The sequence below is a fragment of the Myxocyprinus asiaticus genome, chromosome 42 (genome assembly GCF_019703515.2).
Source record: "Myxocyprinus asiaticus isolate MX2 ecotype Aquarium Trade chromosome 42, UBuf_Myxa_2, whole genome shotgun sequence".
Taxonomy (NCBI): Eukaryota; Metazoa; Chordata; class Actinopteri; order Cypriniformes; family Catostomidae; genus Myxocyprinus; species Myxocyprinus asiaticus.
The window spans coordinates 35,682,876-35,700,564 of record NC_059385.1 but is presented as its reverse complement, the minus strand read 5'-3'; the positions used below and the strand labels follow the sequence as shown (position 1 = coordinate 35,700,564).

General features: G+C 41.2%; 1 protein-coding gene across 3 annotated transcripts; it reads left to right on the top strand.

Moving 5' to 3' along the window:
• Nucleotides 1-1,713: 1,713 nt before the first annotated feature.
• On the top strand, nucleotides 1,714-12,908 carry LOC127432322 (uncharacterized). 3 transcript variants are annotated; one of them, XM_051683218.1, is made up of 10 exons: nucleotides 1,714-1,850; nucleotides 3,145-3,289; nucleotides 3,699-3,864; nucleotides 5,653-5,887; nucleotides 5,983-6,126; nucleotides 6,219-6,381; nucleotides 6,509-11,589; nucleotides 11,741-11,787; nucleotides 11,916-12,345; nucleotides 12,442-12,908. In XM_051683218.1, the coding sequence occupies exons 2-10, from the start codon at nucleotides 3,169-3,171 to the stop codon at nucleotides 12,589-12,591; spliced, it is 6,537 nt and encodes a 2,178-aa protein (XP_051539178.1). In that variant the 5' UTR covers nucleotides 1,714-1,850; nucleotides 3,145-3,168; the 3' UTR covers nucleotides 12,592-12,908. The 3 variants fall into 3 exon arrangements, with proteins under 3 accessions (XP_051539178.1, XP_051539177.1, XP_051539179.1); XM_051683217.1 differs by having other exon boundaries at nucleotides 11,916-12,908; XM_051683219.1 differs by lacking the exon at nucleotides 1,714-1,850 and having other exon boundaries at nucleotides 3,152-3,621; nucleotides 11,916-12,908.
• Nucleotides 12,909-17,689: the final 4,781 nt, after the last annotated feature.

Below are 17,689 nucleotides of genomic sequence, written 5' to 3'. Positions count from 1 at the left end.
GCACCTTTCTCTGCCCGTACATGCTTTGCCGGCTCGTCCACCCTAACTACCCTCGACGGCGGAGCGGCTAAGGGATATGTCGAGCTTCCCCAGGTAGAGCACACCATCACGGTGCATTTATGCCCGCAGGGCGCAGCCACCTGGAGGAACTGACCAAGGCTCCCTTCCAAGGTATGTACATTTTCTTTGTCACTCGTGGTGAAGGCTTACAACGCCACAGGTCAGGCCACTTCTGCCCTGCACACCATGGCCATCCTGCAGGACCACCAGGCCAAGGCGCTCAAAGACCTGCACGAGGGTAGGACCAACCCAGTGCTTATACAGGAACTGCGCACCGTGACCAACCTCACTCTACGGGTGACGAAAGTCACGGCATACACCCTGGGCCGGACAATGTCCACCTTGGTGGTGCAAGAGCAGCACCTGTGGCTCAACCTTGCGGAGATGCGTGACGCAGAGAAAGTCCACTTTCTCGATGTGCCCATTTCCCGAGGGGGACTCTTTGGCGACACTGTCGAGGATTTCGCCCACCAGTTCTCGACGGTGAAGAAGCAGACGGAGGCCATCAAACACACCGCCTATAGGCCTCCGAAGTCCCATGCCCCATCTGCCTCTCGCTAGGGCCGTCCTCCCGCGGTGCCGGCCCTGGCTCCCCCACCATCGGAGCCTGTATTCCGGTCTTTGATAAGAAGATCCTCCCACCCCGGACGGGCTTCAAGTCGGTCCTGAGACAGGCGACCTAGGGATGAGGCAGCGCTCATTGACGCACCCAGGGGCGGGAGTGGGGCCCGTGCGCACACCTGGGTCAGCACAAGGTGGGTATCCCAACATCGCCGGATGCCTTCTGGGCTCCGGCACCCAAATTGTCAATAAAAGTGCAGTTTCCTCATTCCCTGGGTCATTCTCCTATGCTCAACCCCTCACGGGGTAACAACAGGTAGGCTGGACGGCCGATCAGGTGTATCGCTTGCATTGTGCCTTTCCCCTCTTGAGGTGATAATGTGCGCTATCTTGTCCACCAGTAACTAAGATGTTATTTAGTCACATAGTTGCTTTAGCCAATTTATTTTTATTTTTTTATTTTTTTAAATCTATTTCATAGAGCTGCGTTCACAGAATATTCAAGTATTATAAGAACTTATAGTATTATAAGAGACCTGAATCATTCGGCAGGCGGGGAAAGGGAAGTGCAGAAAACCGCAGCTTTGAACACTAATGTGATCAGGCTATTGTGAATAGAAGCTTCTCTTTCTGAGAAAGACCATCAATTGATGCAAACCTCCAAGTAAAACCTATTTCCTCTCTTGCATAAAGACCACATGATCCATAGCTATTCTATCTGAAACACAAATGATGGACGTGTGTTAAGCTTTGAATATGTTTACTGCAGAACGATTGCTCAGATGTCGCTTATTAAAACAGTATGCCAGCAAGAATAAACTATATTGCAAATAAAGAGCATGGTAATATAGTGGCATCTTTTTCAAACTGCCAGTACTTTCCCATATGAAGTCCTGTGGCGACCCTTAACCTGTTTCAAGAGTAGATTCTGAAAGAAACATAATACATGAATTCAGAAGTATTTTCACAGTAAAATGATGCAGATGTCTATGTGGCTGATGTGTTCAAGGCTCATTGGTGGGTGGTCTAAAGCAGAAGCCATAGTGTGAGTGCTAACAGTATGAGGTAATTTCCTGCCCTTTTGCTTTTCAGGCGTTTGAGGTCAAGCGATTTCCTTTTTGGTATGTCGCACTTGATGTTCCTCAAACTGAAGTGACAAACTTCGCACAGTTCCCTGCTAAGAGATCTTAGATCATGTCATACATGTTCAACTGCCACTTCTCATGATGGTAAGTACCTATAATTTCTATCCAAAATGCCAAAAATTAGTATTGACACCTGTAAGACCGGCTCAATGATTTGAGTGTGACCCATGCCGTAAGTGAGAGAGGATGTGCAGTGACATCAGGTGTCGTGTGTATTTACTATGAAACCTCAAATTTAAAGTCTTTCCTTCTTATACAAACATAAAGCAACCATTTCATTCAGTAATCAACCCCAGTGATTATCAGATTAGAACAATATTACTGAAGTTGTGTTGAACTGACCACTTCTAAAGACAGCTTTATCATTCATGTGGTAAAGTTTGCTAAAAAACATAAGCATGTTTGCATTTTTACTTCATTAAGTAATCATGTGATGAAGTTATTGCATCATAGCAATGTCCCCTAAGACGTAACTGACTAGTTCTAAACGCAACTTTAATACAGGTGTAAAATTTGGTTTTAAAACTCCTCCCAGTGTTTTAATTTCATTGGTGTATTTTACCATGCTGTGTGCTGAGTTCTGCTGTGGGAGTGTGGTTATATGGGTAGTTGAAATGAAATACTTTTGGAAAGTTGGCATGTCCTGTTTCATCTCAAATTATTTTAAACAGTACTAATGTATTTCATGGATCTATAAATGTGGGACTAACAATGAAGATGTCCACAACCCTTCTTGTTTGGCCAATATATTACCTTCCTTGTCAGTTTAAAGGGTTATTGTTTTAATAAAACCTCAGGGGCTTTTTATGGCCATAGTCACATGGTACATAGAACAAAAGTCTCTACACCATACCTGTACTGACCAAGGCTGCATTTCCCAAAAGCATCATAAGTCTAAGTAGATTGTAGAAGCCATTGGTGCCAATGGTCTCTATGATCAACTTAAGCTAACATTCTTTTTGGGAAACACAGCCCTGGTTTACCAACATGTAAGCAAAGGTCAAGTGTGTGATCACTACAAACATTACACAGTCTAGACACCTGCTCAGTGAAGCTTTCACCACCATGACATTAGGTGAGATTTGTTTTTAACTGTGATCGTTATTCACAGTAAAGAGAGTTCTCAGTATGGCAATGCAGATCTTCAGCAAATGGTTGTGTAAGTAAATGTCTCAGAATTCCCTAAAAAAAACTAAGGGAAGGAAATGAGCTGATGAAGGTTCTATGTTTTATCTCCTTGCCTCAAGTGCCACTTGTAAAACAAAGGATAGCTTATCATATGTGAAGATCTCAAACACAGATCCATGGCCACACAGCACAGACAGCCATCTATACTCTGTTTTTGCACATCAGACTAATAGGTTTACTGTAATTTTAGGGTGAGTATCAGTTATAAACAAGTATGGAGAGAAGACTGCGTGAGGAGACAGCAGAGGGCTCCACATCACACCAGCCAAAGTTATCAAGAGCCCTGGCACTGAGGAACTTCACCATACCCAGAAAGAAATGGACTTCTGGAGAAGGTTTTCATAGGTTTTCACAACATGCAAATCAACAGCCCCTTTGAAACAACATTAATATGTAACAGACCAGGGCACTGTTATAAGAAAAAGTCTTCTGATGTGACTTCTTATATTATAATATGTTCAAATGACGTAAAAACAGAATTGGCTTCAACCACAATGCAGAGATATTTTTTATTTAATTTATTTTGGACATTTTTGGGTTAACTATTGCTAAAAGTTTTCTCTAGAGTGACATTTTGGTGTATTGCAGGATACATATCACTAGAATGATGTTTCCTTATGAGAGTGAACAATCTTTGTGATGGTATATTAAGAAATCAAATTGTCTGGTAATGGCACTATTCAATCCAATATATTTCTGTTACATTTGTCGACTGTGCTAATTGACCTCTTTTTGTTGGATTAGTCCTTTTGGAGCATTGCCCAGAGGAGAGCCGAGATTTCAGTTTCATTCAGTCAAAACTGAGAGATTCTAGGCTGGACATGAGTAAGGACCTAGCAAACACATGGCATTGGAAAGATGCTTGTTTAGTACACAATGAGGAGCTTCTTAGAAAGTTCTCAGAAAAAAGGTAATTACTAGAATCTGTGCCCACAGAATTCAACAGAAAGCTCCACAGATTTCCACAAAATTAAACGTAGGTATAGCTGCAGGCCAGAGACCTCCAAATGTGGACGGAATCTCCAAAAAAGGGTGGGGTTACTCCAGAAGGGGGTGGGGTTACACCAAAATGAAGTTGCACCAGATCCAAAAGGGGGCATCACTACCACTCATGGTTAGGGTTAGGGTAAGGGTTAGGTAAGTGCCTCCCTATATCTTTGCTGGCGTTTTGGAGCTCCCGCCCCTTTTTGGAGCACTGCCTGCAACTATACCCTTCTCCAAAATTAAGACTGAAAATGACATGACTGTGGCGACATTTATGCAAATTGATATTGCGATTCATGACATGATTCCTGACACATATAAATACTCTTCTAAACAGTTACATTTTTTAAGGGATATGCTCTGTCGAGTTTGAAATAAACAATGCCGACCTCTCTACGCTAAACCTTAAAACTAAACTAAACCATTAGTGTCATAAAACTAAATGTGAGATGAAATAGGTAAATGTAAATGGTTCTCTAATGCTAAAATTACAATGTATCACCTTACAATTCATGCGGTATAGTAAAAGTGTTTAAATTTCGTAAGTTAGCATTGTGTGAGGAACAGTGTGAAAACTAAGTGTATATGAGCTGATAATCTTCCGTTTAACTCGTGGTTTGTGTGAAAGGGAATGAAAGTTGTTGTTGTAGCGCCTCTAGTATTCATTTCACCAGGAAACTGCCACGATATGTCCAGTAAGCCATGTAAAATAGTTATAGTAATGTGATCCAATGAGACCAGGTTGACAAAATTGGAACACCCATTATTCGCAAAGTTCAACACATTCATCTGCCCTTGCGGTGAGCTCAGCTATTACATATGTTGGCTAATTTGATAATGCTTTTAGCTACCAATAAGAGTTTATTTTAAAGGGTTAGTTCTCCCAAAAATCTATCTTCTCTCATGATTTACTAACCTTTAAGCCATCCCAGATGTGTATGACTTTCCTTCTTCAGCAGAACCGAAATTAAGATTTTTATAAGCAGATTTCAGCTCTTTTTGTCCATACAATGCAAGTAAATGGGTGCCATCAGGCTGCTGGCTGTTTGACGGTCCAAAAGGCATATTTAGGCAGCATACAAGTAATCCACACAACTAGAGTCGATCAATTAATGTCTTCTGAACTGAATCAATATGTTTTTGTAAAAAATAAATCAATAATTAAAACTTTAACTTTTAAAAATCGTTTCCTGCCAGCAGTCGACGCATCAGTGACGTAAACGCAATGGCGCGTTCATGCGGGAAGTCGGAAGTGCGCGCTTCACAGTACACAATAGAAGAACGAACATCACATGAGAGTTAGTTCATTTCAAACAGCAATCCAGCACTGATCGGAAACAATGATTTAAAGTTAAAAATGTTTTAATTATCAGTTTGATTCTTACACCAACCTATCGATTTGCTTCAGAAGACATCAATTAAGAAAAGTCGTGTGGATTACTTGTATGCTGCCTTAATATGCCTTTTGGATCATCAAAAAGCCAGCAGCCTGATGGCGCCCATTTACCTGCAGTGTATGGAAAAACAGCGCTGAAATGGGCTAATACAATTTTTCATTTCATTTCTGCTGAAGAAGGAAAGTCATACACATCTGGGATGGCTTAAAGGCAAGTAAATCATGAGAGAATTTAAATTTTTGGGTGAAATAACCTGTTAAAACATAAGTTTTAACTAACATGCCATATCTGTCATTGCTTATTGGTTGACTTTACAGGGCAGAGATGTGCGCTAAAGGAAGACATGGGAGAGAAATGGAGGAAAGATTCTGTTTTTTAGTTGCATCGAACCAAATGACAGCACAGATTTATCAGCATGGTCTACGGGTTGGCAGCACAGTCCAACATGCCCTGGGAAAGCCATCACATGGAGTATATTTGTTTAGACATGTAGATGTTGCATTGAAATCAACTACCAGCATATTAACAGCTAGAAATCTGCTAATTTTCAAGGTTTGTTGAATGTTTCCTGTGTCTTATACAGTCCTGAGCATTGTTCTATCATGTCGAATGACAACTGTGGACATTTCTCCACTTTTGGTCTATAGGTTCTGTATGGAAAGGTGAAAAAAATTGCACAGAATTCGGATTTAAACAAAACCCAGGATCCCACAGTTAGCTTTGACTGTCACATGTTAAAAGATGCAGTTTCCCATAGAGACAATCTCCACCAGCAAGTACTGGGTTCCTCTGTAAGTTGGTATCATCTTCTTTAGCATAGAAAATGTTCAAATCAATTGTTTTGAAGTTCAACAGGAGTCATGATAAAACTTTATATTTACAGGTTTTTCTGTTTGACTTTAATGGGAACCAGGAGCTCAATGAAAGACCCAGGCAGTGTGTACCTTATGCTGTAGTTTCATTTGTTTCTGCCAGCAGTGCCATTCTGACAGCACCTACAATCTCACCGATATCACCTACTACACTTCCAGTTGGCCCAGTGCATGGTAATATTGGCAGATCTGTTTATTAATACATCAAATACATGCCCAGTCATTATGCATTATGCAACATTACGTGTCTAATAATTTCCTGAATAACTTTGACAAGGTATGTTTCCCTCTAACCCTGTAGAAACAGTATACAGTTTCAAGGCATGTACTGTGGCTGAGAGAAGATGCAAAGGAGACACTGGAACCATTACATGTAAACAATTCAGCACGCCAGCTTATTTAGTACTGGATTATACACCTCAGAATCCAGGAACAGAGGCTCTGTTTCAAAATATGGAAAACACTCAGTCACTCAACCCAAAACAGCAGTGGATTCCTGCCAGTCATGAATCAGTGCCAAATGTTGATCGCACTGGTCTCTCTCAAAGTTTACTGGAAAAGGAAACATTCTCAAGTAATGTAAGACGAAATACTTTAAGTACAAATGAGGTATATGACAATGAATGTGACCCAACACCTGAAAGTCCATCCAAGTCCAAAATTTCCACTATAGTGTATTCTTCACGCTTGGTTAAGGACCCTTGTCTATCTAGGCGAGAAACAAACAAACAGACAAATTGCTCAAATGCAGAGACAACATATTTCGCCTCAGGATTTGAAGGTAGACAATGCAAACCAGACCCCCAAAACCAGGAAGAAAATTGTGGGTTTGCTAGAACTGAGTCTGATCCAAAAGAGCCATCAAACCTGGACATGAAGAATGATCAAATAAATAAGTGTTTTTCTCTACAATCCTCAATGAACAACTGTGGGCATTCACTAAAGCAAAAAGCAGAAACATTGCCCTCAATGAAGTTATTCAAAATGAAATTCCAGAAATATGCTGCATACTTCAGACTGAATGAGGAACAGAGGCGTGAAAAGATCTGGTCACTAGAAAATGTGTCACCAGAGCAAAAGCAAGCATTAATGGACCATGTAAATTTCTATGAGGTTTATTATCAGAAGTATAAGAAAGGATTGCTGTCTCAAAAATACAGTGAGACACAGAAGGCATCCAGTTTGTCTGAAAGAGAACCCAAAGAAAATATAATTTTACACACAACAGAGAATACATACAATCAGAATCCATCTAATGTGCACCAAACAAAAACTTATGATGCAACATGTTTATCAGATAAAACAGATTTTGCTCACAGGGAGAAGTGCAGTGTGACCAAACATCCAGAAAATCCAAAATCTAGTACTGTAATGCTGGTAGAAAAGAAGCTGGATCTTCTACCAGAGACTCATCGGGACTATGTGGACCATCATGATGGTCTAGTTGAGTCTCCACGAAAACTTTCAGAGCTAGCCTCAGTGAATCACACACTCACAGACAAAAGAGCTGATGCACAAATTGTGCAATCTGACCCAAAGCAATCCCAAGTGGCCGTAACTAGCCACAATATAGAAGGTAAGATTAATCTTGAGATTGTATGTCAAGGTGAATTGTCCACAAGTGTGGTAGAGTCCTCTGTGATCACTGCTATGGATATTGCAAGCTTTGTTGAAGTCTCTAGCTGTGGAGCATCAGAGGACTGTAGTCTCAACCCTGTTATGGCAGTAACACAAGCGTTAAATGGGCAGAATCTAAAGAGGGATACTACATGTACTGAAGGCTCTGAAATATCTGCAGAGCTTGATATGGAAGACAACATTACTCACAGGGAATTGTATGCCAGAATTCAACTTGATCAGCTATTGCCAAGCAAAAATGGAAAGCATATTTTCTCTGCGAGAGCTTACCTCACACCCGGAGTTATGGGTAGACCTATGAATACCATGGCCAAGCCAAAAATGTATGGCAAATATCACTGTAAAGACATGAAGTGCAGGGAAGATCTCAATGTCACTATAAAAGCCAACAAAACTCCTGCCTATTCTAAACAAACACTTTCTCTGTCTGAACGCTTTTCAAAAATCAGAATCCTTCAGAAGAGGGTAACTGGCCTCATGTCAAAATTCAGCAACAGCAAAATGATCCAAAACCCAGAGACCCAAATCGCCAGCAGTGAAGAACACAAGGAAACTGTAACCCGTAACTGTAAACTAATACAACTATTAGCACAAAGGTACAATGATGCTAAATTACATGCTAAATACAGAAGTTTGAGCAGACAAGGCAATAAAAACTCATGTATACAAAAACAACACTCAGCTCCATTACTAATTCGCTCTTTGAGGAGGACAAAATGTGTCAAGAAGAGACATTTTTGGAAAGCAAATAATTGCATGATGTCAACTGAGAGTTCCCATGAAGCAGTGCATGGTAAAGCAACATCAAACTCATCAAATAGTCTGTCACATGCTTCTGAAACAGTCTTAACAGAAAGTAAAGATGATGAACCAGGTCCTAATTTAGGAATAATGTCTCACACATCTCATGCGGACAGTGACAGACAATGGTTATACATTCAAGGTTGTCAAGAGGGTATTACTTGTAAAAGTCTACTCCAAGACCATTGTTCTCCAACCAAATCTGCTACTAACAAAGATCTGACACTGAAACCTATAGCACCACTTTCAGTCGATTCAATCTACACTAACAAGGAAAAACCAACAGAAGATGTGCTCATGGTAGATGAAGTGGAACAACTTCAGACAACCAAGAACAGACCAAATCAAAACAAAACCTTGATAACATGTGCAAGCATGTTGGACAATTCAAGGAAAGACTGTAGAAGTACAATCAAAGATGAAGGGAGTATGTTACAGGAACTGACATCAGAGACTGAATCAGTTCCTTTAGGCAGGGCAGAGCATAACAAAATGAAAAAATCAGTAGAGGACAATGTAAAAGCTACTGAGGGCTTGAGTTTAAAGGAATGTGAGGTATCAGGAACAAATAGTAATATGACCGAAAGCAATGCAATCAGAAGTCACACAACTAACCTCCAGAAAAACATGACTCCTGAACTCAAAGTGATGGATACTATCTATGATAAGATTAAGACAGGGACTGAGGTAGACATTCGTTGTGATGGTGCAATGGATAATATAAAAAATAATGAGACAAATGCAAGTGTGGAAACTACTCTGAACTTCCAGAATATTGACAAAGGAGAGATGCTGGCAAAGGCTTGCTGGCAAAATAACCCAAATAAGAACCCATCAATGTCGACCAACAGGTCTACTCACAGCAGTGCTTGGAGTATTGATTCTGAGATCACAATGGCAAATGGTCAAGAGAAAGCGTTGTTTGAAGAGAAGTCATCAGATTCAAAGCATTGTGTTGTAGAGGCTTTCGAATGTACATCAGATAATGTTATAGATCTCACTGCTGATGATCCAACTTCAAGTGGCAATGAAACAAATTTTTCTGGCATTTCCACTTCAAATAACAAACGTGCAAGCACTGTCACAATAAAAGAAAATGGTCATTTATCCAGACCAGAACTAAACAAAAACTGTGATGAAGACTCTCCAGAAACACAGCTCATTTCTAAACTAAGAGATTATTTGACCAAATTTGAGTTCACTGTCAAGAAACAAGATACGGTGCATGAAGATCTGAAAGAGAAACCAGTGGCATGGATAACCCTCGACAGTACGGCACATAAACAGCAGTTAGCGGAAAAAGGCCAATACAGCATAGTGAATTTTCCCAGTCTGATGCCTAAGGGGAGTGACGCCATTACAACAGACAATTCCAGAGAGTACTCCGACAACTCTGCGCAAACTAGGATCATTCCTGGAAGTGAACATGTTCAAACTGCAACCAGTATTTACTTACTAGTGCCTGCTGGATCTAAGAGAGGCAGACGATCTTCTCAGACCAGAAGAACCAACAGGCTTGTATCAAAGAGGGCAAGAAGGGGCTTGGTGGCTAGGGTCAGTCCTGACAGCACTAGTTCACTAGACACAGTAAAAGATAACAATGGTCATCTTGCTTTGGCCCAGTTGAACAACAGGAATCCCGCTCCCACAGAAATCTCCATCAATACCCCCAGTGCACAATTCTGGATGCAAAGTAAAAATACAATAGGGCAACAAAATCCTATCACCTGCTCCCAAGACTCGGTGAACATGGATAGTTTATTTGAAAAAAAGACTCAAACGAATCAATCTTTGGACACGATAGAAATCATTGATGATGGAAATGTGAGCAGTACATTTGCTGAGAATGAGTACTGTGTCAGTGACATCTCAAACACTCTTAAAATGGCAGATCAGACAATCTTATTAACCGAACTTGGATCTCTGCAATCTAAATGCAAGAGCATGCTACAGCATTTTATCTCAAGTTTTGAAAGAGATCAGAAAGTTAAATTCAACCAATCTTTTGTTTCAAGACATCTCATCTTTGAACAATATTTAGACCATCCACCTGCACAAGTAGACCTGAAGTACGAAGCAGTGAACTCTTACTTGGAGTTGCAGATGATGATGGAAACATGGCAGTTTGTTGACAACAAAATCAACTTTCTGAGCGGAAAACCTACATTTAGGAGTTTGCTTTACTATGATCCTTCCCTTTATGGTGAACTCTATAAGGGGGAGGTCGGCTTTCAGCAGCAATCATCTTTGTTTGCTTCTTTTCAAAAGATCCTGGTGCAGGAGGGCTACAGTAAACTGCAGGAATACTACATTGCTGTTTCCTCTCTGCACCAAAAGCTCCACACAGCCCCTGATGCATCTTACTACATGTATCTGAAAAGCAAGCGTGAGCTGCTGGAGGCAGAAGCGGCACTCAGAAATCCACATGATATTAAAAGCTTCTTTTTATCAGTACCATTGACTGCTATGATCAACTTTGGAGACAATTTGGAAAATTTGGAAAAGGTCCACAAAGTATTAATTACTTTTGTGGAAACACCATTGGATCTGTTGCCAGGGACTTTTGATGAGGGCAAAGCAGAGCATCTGTCTATCACATGCAGATATCTCCAAGAAAAAGCCTTTTTTATTAGATCATGCAAAGAAATGGTCAGCAAAGTGTCATGGTTTGGAATAGAGCACCTTCTTTATGATGCCTCTAAGTTTCTTATATGGCAAGACATGGAGCAAGGTGTGCCAAGTGAAGTTCTCAAGATGTATAAGAGTTCAAACCCACAAATTATTCTTGGGGTGACAGAGTCTGACGTCACTCTTGTGAACAAAGTAGAGCAGCCTCCTCCATCCATGGGTGGAGCAGAGACCCCAGGACAAAAACAAATCAATGCTGCTCGGAAACACAAAGGTTTACAATTATCGATGTCCACTCAACCCACTGTTGGACAGGTACATTTTCGGTATAGTCGCTCTTCACATGTGAAAATTGAAGAATGGCAGAAATTTTAATAATTGTATTTGATTTATTTCTACTTGGTAAGAAAGAACAAAATATTGTGTGTCTTTCAATAAGTTTCTAAATGTATATTTATAATCCTAGAGCCTAAATGCTGAAAAGGAGGCTGCTTTCAAAATGACTAAAAGGAGGTAGGAGTTACATTTGTACAATTGAATTTGAGGATCAAATGCTCATACTTAACGTCAAATCATCAAATGCTTCTTATTTATCAGAAATCCTGAAATCTGTTTGTTATAAATTTTCTCCAATTTCCCAGGGTATCTCATCCACCCATAACTCCATGTAATATAAATAACAATGAAATGAATCCACTGTTCAAAACTAATCCTGCAACCCACATTGAGAACCCAACTTCTTACTACGCTCTTCCTCAAAAACCCAGTCAAGGGCACTGGGGAATGGTTGGCAGTACTGCCGTAGATTGGAATGCACCAAACTTAGTGCCACCTTCAACATCTCATGCACACTCTGAAATAAGGTCTCTTCTTCTGTCTAAGAAACGAGTGTCTTTATCTTGCTTTGATCAGAGGACATCTTCAGCAGACATTCAGAGAGCCCAGTGGCCTTCCACTTCGGCACCCCAAGCAACTTTACTAGGAGACTCTGGTGTTACGCATACGAGGATTGAGAGTGTGAAACATCAGCAAACTTGCACTTCACATTGTCCTGTGCTCTCAAAAGATCAAGTAAACCAGTTCACTTTAGCCATGACACAGCCCTATAGTTTACCAAATTTTCATTTAAATACAACATCTGTTCCTCCTCCACCTCTCTCACTCCAGGCATCTCCAAACACTATGATGCATGTCCCTGTGCCTGGCAAGATTACAGCAATGAATTACCCCTACTTCCTTTTGAATGGACAAACATACACCACAGGCTCCACTGCAGCCTTTCACCCTGATACTAGATATTATCCTAATGCCATTTAGGACTAACGTACTACCAGCTTTAATGTAACTTTTTGAGTTCATTTTAGTTAAATGGATATTATTCAATAAATAATATTTTATAGCCCTACCTTTTTCTAGAATACCACTAGTTCATTTGTACCTGTTACTTTTAAACTAATGTACTGTGTATATATCAAATTCATACAGTATTTACATCTAAAACTGTCTGTGTATATACCTGTACAAAGAACTGATGTTCAGTTTACTGCATTGTAGTATTTATTGCAAATCAAGATTCACAAGATTTCTTTTCTACTACAAGTAAATGTAAATAAAGAATGAAATGTATAATTTTACACATTTTGTAGCAGAATTGTTCTTCAATATACTGGCTAATTACTGCATCATTACATTCACACAAAACACACTGTTTGTGCACTCTAACACATCATTAGAGAGCTTTGTCTACCCATGAGTCTATATTAAATAAATACTGTGCAATAGTTAAAAATACAGTTATATAATAACTAATATATTATAGTTTTATAATAATATAATAAAGCTATTTTCCAACAGTGTCGTTTTCTTAAATAATGTTAGGTACTTTAAGCCGGAAGTAAACTCAACCACCATAGCCATGAAACGCAAATCACTAAGCAATAGAAGGTGCAAAAATAAAAAATGCCATTTACTGTAAAATCACAAGAGAGGAGTTTCTTGTAGTGTTAAAGATAACCTACTGTCAGAAGAGTTTTTACTCTTGTATGATATTACTCTAAAGCCTAGATATGATTATTAATATTATTGATATTATATTGAAGTCTATTCTAACCAATGTGGGTAATAAATTTATCATGTGAATTTTGAGGAGGATGTTAAGGCTTCTACTGTGCTCACTTTGCATCATTTCTTGTAAAACAAAACCTTTACTTTCCAAATATGTCATAGTATAGACTTCAGCAATTCTCCCATAGTAGATGGTTACAACAACATAATTTACGGTTACAATAATGCAAGAAATTAGTTGTGTACAGTATGTGCAGATGTACACAGATTGCCATAGCCATCCAGTCCACTGCTGCAGTCCCTATTATACAACAGTTATTCCGGTTGAGCTAATGTTTGGAATAAAAGCTTCACTGTTTGTATCACTTCACTTGTCTGTCTTCACGGCTTTCCAAATAATGGTGGGAATTTAAGGAATAGTTCACCCAAACATGACAATTCTCTCATCATTTACTCACCCATATACCGTCTCAAATGCATATGACTTTCTTTCTTCTGTGGAACCCAAAGATATTTTGATAAAGATATTATGTGAATATATCCATACAATGCACATCAATGGGGTCCAACACTTCCAAGCTCTAAAAATGATGTAAAGGCAGCATAAAGGTAATCCATACATCTCCAGTGGTTTAATCCATATCTTCTGAATCAATACTACCAGTTTTGGGTGAGAAACAGGCCAAAATGCTACTCCTTTTTCACTATAAATATGCAGTCTCCTTGGAGATCATGATTTGAAGATTGATTAACCCTTCCTCTGCACTTCACACATGCACAGAGCGCTGAACATTTTGGTTGAAATATTCTTTTAATTAGCCGACAATGTGTGAGGTCATTTTAAATGTTTTTAAAAATGTTTTAAACGCTTTTAAACATAGATTCGATTGTTGCTCATTACCCCGATCTCGTGTTGCATGTAAACACCTTCACCGGCATTCTTACTGGCTCAGTCAATGTGACCAGGTGTTATGCCCATGCCTGTTTATGATTTGATATCAAAAGCAGAGAATAATGATTTTAAATGTAATGTAAATGTTTTTCTGTTTTGTCTGTTTGTTTTTTTTTTGTTTTTTGTTTTTTTATTAAGCGGATTTTTGGAAACCAGTACTTATCTATGGGGGCCCATATGTGACAGACAATAATCAATTGGGAAATCAATCAATCCATTGATGAATCAATAAATCAACTGATAAATCTATAAATTAATTGATAAATCAGTTGATAAATCAATTGAGAAATCAGTTATAAACATCATTTGATAAATCAATAAATCAATAGATAAATCAATAACTCAATTAAGAAATGATGTGGATAAATAGATAAAAAGAATCAACAATTTGATAATCCAAAAAAATTAAATAAAAACATAGATAAATAAACAAATAAAAAATGCAATATTCCTTTAAATTATTGATAATATAGAATTTATGATTAAATTTATTTATTTTTTATTATTAATTATGTGATTATGGAGTGATTGATAGTTGTATTCGTCCGGGGGAGGCGTGCTGCTCCGCCAGCCCACAACGGTGGCCGGTGGCTGGGGCGGGCGAGCGGCCCTGAGAACCGCCAAACTTATCTGATTGCCAGCTTCCTTTCGACGGAGAACAAGGGAGCGCGAGATACTCGCGTCCCACTCGTTGACTGGAAAGAATCTCAGCACCTGGCCGTCGCGAGAGGGAGGGCCAGAAGGGCTGAGCATAAGAGAATGACCCAGGGAGTGAAGAAACTGCTCTTTTACTGACAAATTGGGTGCCGGGGCTCAGAGGTCACCCGGTGATATTGTGAGTGAAAGCGTACTCACCTCGTACTGGCTCAGGGGTGGGAGTGGAGCCCGTATGCTCACCTGGGTCAGGCCAGTCAGACTCAGCAACCTCATCCCTGGGTCGCCTGTCTCAGGGCCGCTTCGAAGCCTGTCCGGGGTTCTTGGCGGCCGGCTGATGGGCAGGCGGTGCTGCCTTCCTGTGGGAGGATCTTCTCCTCAGAGTGGATGGCCTTGGCGAGAGGCAGATGGAGCGTGGGACTTCGGAGGCCTGTAGGTGGCCGAGTTGCACCGCGGCAGGATGTGTTTGATGGCCTCCGTCTGCTACTTCACCATCGAGAACTGATGGGCAAAGTCCTCAACAGTGTTGCCAAAGAGCCCCCCATGGGAGATGGGCGTGTCGAGAAAGCGAACCTTCTCGGCGTCACGCATCTCCACAAGGTTGAGCCATAGCTGTCACTCTTGGACCACCAAAGTGGACATCGTCTGACCCAGGGTGTGCGCTGTGACTTTCGTTGCACGTAGAGCGAGGTCGGTCGCGGTGCGATGTTCCTGCATGAGCCCTGGGTTGGTCCTACCCTCATGCAGATCTTTAAGCGCCTTGGCCTGGTGAACCTGCAGGATGGCCATGGCGTGCATGGCGAGGGCGGAGGCGGCCTGACCCGTGGCATTGTAAGCCTTCGCCACTAACAACGTAGAAAACTTACATGCCTTGGAAGGGAGCCTTGGTCAGTTCCTCCAGATGGCTGTGCCCTGCAGGCACAAGTGCACCACCATGGCGTGCTCTACCTGGGGAAGCTCGACATATCTCTTGGCTGCTCTCCCATCGAGGGTAGTCAGGGTGGACAAGCCAGCTCCTCGTGCACTTCTGGAAAGAGAGGCACTGGGGCGGGGCACAGCGATGAGTCACGCTCCAAGCCAAGAAACCAAATATCCAGCCGCGAACGCTTAGGGCAGGGCAAAGGGTTCCACTCAAGCCTGATGTTCGCTGCCGCCAGGGCAAGCACGGCTGCCAACTCAGCGTCCACTTTGTCCTGAGCTCTACCACCGAGAGCGGGAGCTCAGTAGACTCGTCCGCTTCAGAAAGCAGGAGTCCACCCTCCGATGCTGCGACCGACAACTCATCCTCATCACAAGCCCCGAACGAGACATTAAATCTGCCCTGAGGTGGACCGTCTGCCCCGATCGTGAACTCTAATGGGCGGAACGTGCGTGCTGGGGGATGGGAGGTCCGCGGGGACTGAGCCGGCAGAGAAACTCACATATCCACATCCAAATCGCCCAAGGCGCCTGCAGTTCCAGCCGCCTGTGTTTCAACCCAGGACGGACCTGGTCGGGAAGCAGCTGCAGTGGCACTCTGCTTCATGAAGAAGGAAGAGAGCCGTGACTTCAACGTTCTCATGGGCATGTTCTCACAGTGAGAATATGACCCATCCACAAAAGCTGCCTCGGTGTGCTGGCGACCCAAGCACTCGAGACAGATTTCATGGCCATCCGGCGGGGAGAGATAACGGCCGCACCCAGTAGCACAAAGGCGAAAGGACATCTTTAAAAAGACAGCAATTGTTTGTGCGAGCTCTTTTAGAGAAAATATACTCTTTTAGAAAATACTCTTTTACACATGTGGACTCAGTCGCCGAAGCGCCCAGGGCACTTCGACCGTACGAGTGTGACCACTGATACGTGGCATAATTCCAGCAGCAATAGCAAGGTGACGGGACGAACACACATGTGCGCTCGGCTCCGAAGAACAAGTCTGAATGAGTGGTGCACGCCATATCCTTTTATACCTGTATGTCCGGGGCGGAGAGCAGCATGCAAATTCCACTCGCCAGTTTTCATTGGCCTTTTCAATAAATCAAAGGTGATTGGGGTTCTCAAGAGCAAACCCTTATTGTCACTACTTCGACACAACGTTGAGTGAGTGACAGACAGGGAATCTGTGTCACAGTGAGGCACTTACAATGGAAGTCATTATGGCCAACTTTTGGAGGGGTTAAAAGCAGAAAGTTATTAAGCAATTTTTCACACCAAAATTAAATTACCATGCTTATTATTTACATCATGTGGCTATACTTTTGTAACAATGAGTATTTATACTTTTAAAAAAAAATTTTTTTTGTGGTTATCAACATTATGCCACAAATACTGTCGATTGAGCTCAATGTGTATTGAACCCGGATTATTCCTTTAAAAATGAATGAAAGCACCTTTAATCTGAATGACATTCCTATTCATTTCCCTGTAGCCTGAACAGCATACACAGAAAATCATATAAATAGGTTATTCTAATTTTGTGTTTTAGACTATTGTCTATTTCACTTTCTGATAGATTAAATGAATTATATTAAACTATGGACAATTCAGAGCTTGTTGGAATAGTGAGAGAGATTCTTCAAACTCATCCCAACACAGAACGCCGACTAATGATGGGACATTTGAGGTCAAGAGGTGTACAAATTCAAAGTTAGTTGATGCTAAAGTATTTTTTTTTGGGGGGGGATTTTTCCCCTTTTTCTCCCAATGCACTCTAAGTCCTCGTGGTGGCATAGTGATTTGCCTCAGTCCGGGTGGCGGAGGACGAAT

Coding starts and splice junctions, on each gene's coding strand:
- LOC127432322 (XM_051683217.1), top strand. CDS start 3,169: ATGGAGAGAAGACTGCGTGAGGAGACAGCAGAGGGCTCCACATCACAC. Junction 5,888..5,982: donor GAAATCTGCTAATTTTCAAG/GTTTGTTGAATG, acceptor TTTGGTCTATAG/GTTCTGTATGGAAAGGTGAA. Junction 6,382..6,508: donor TCCAGTTGGCCCAGTGCATG/GTAATATTGGCA, acceptor CTAACCCTGTAG/AAACAGTATACAGTTTCAAG.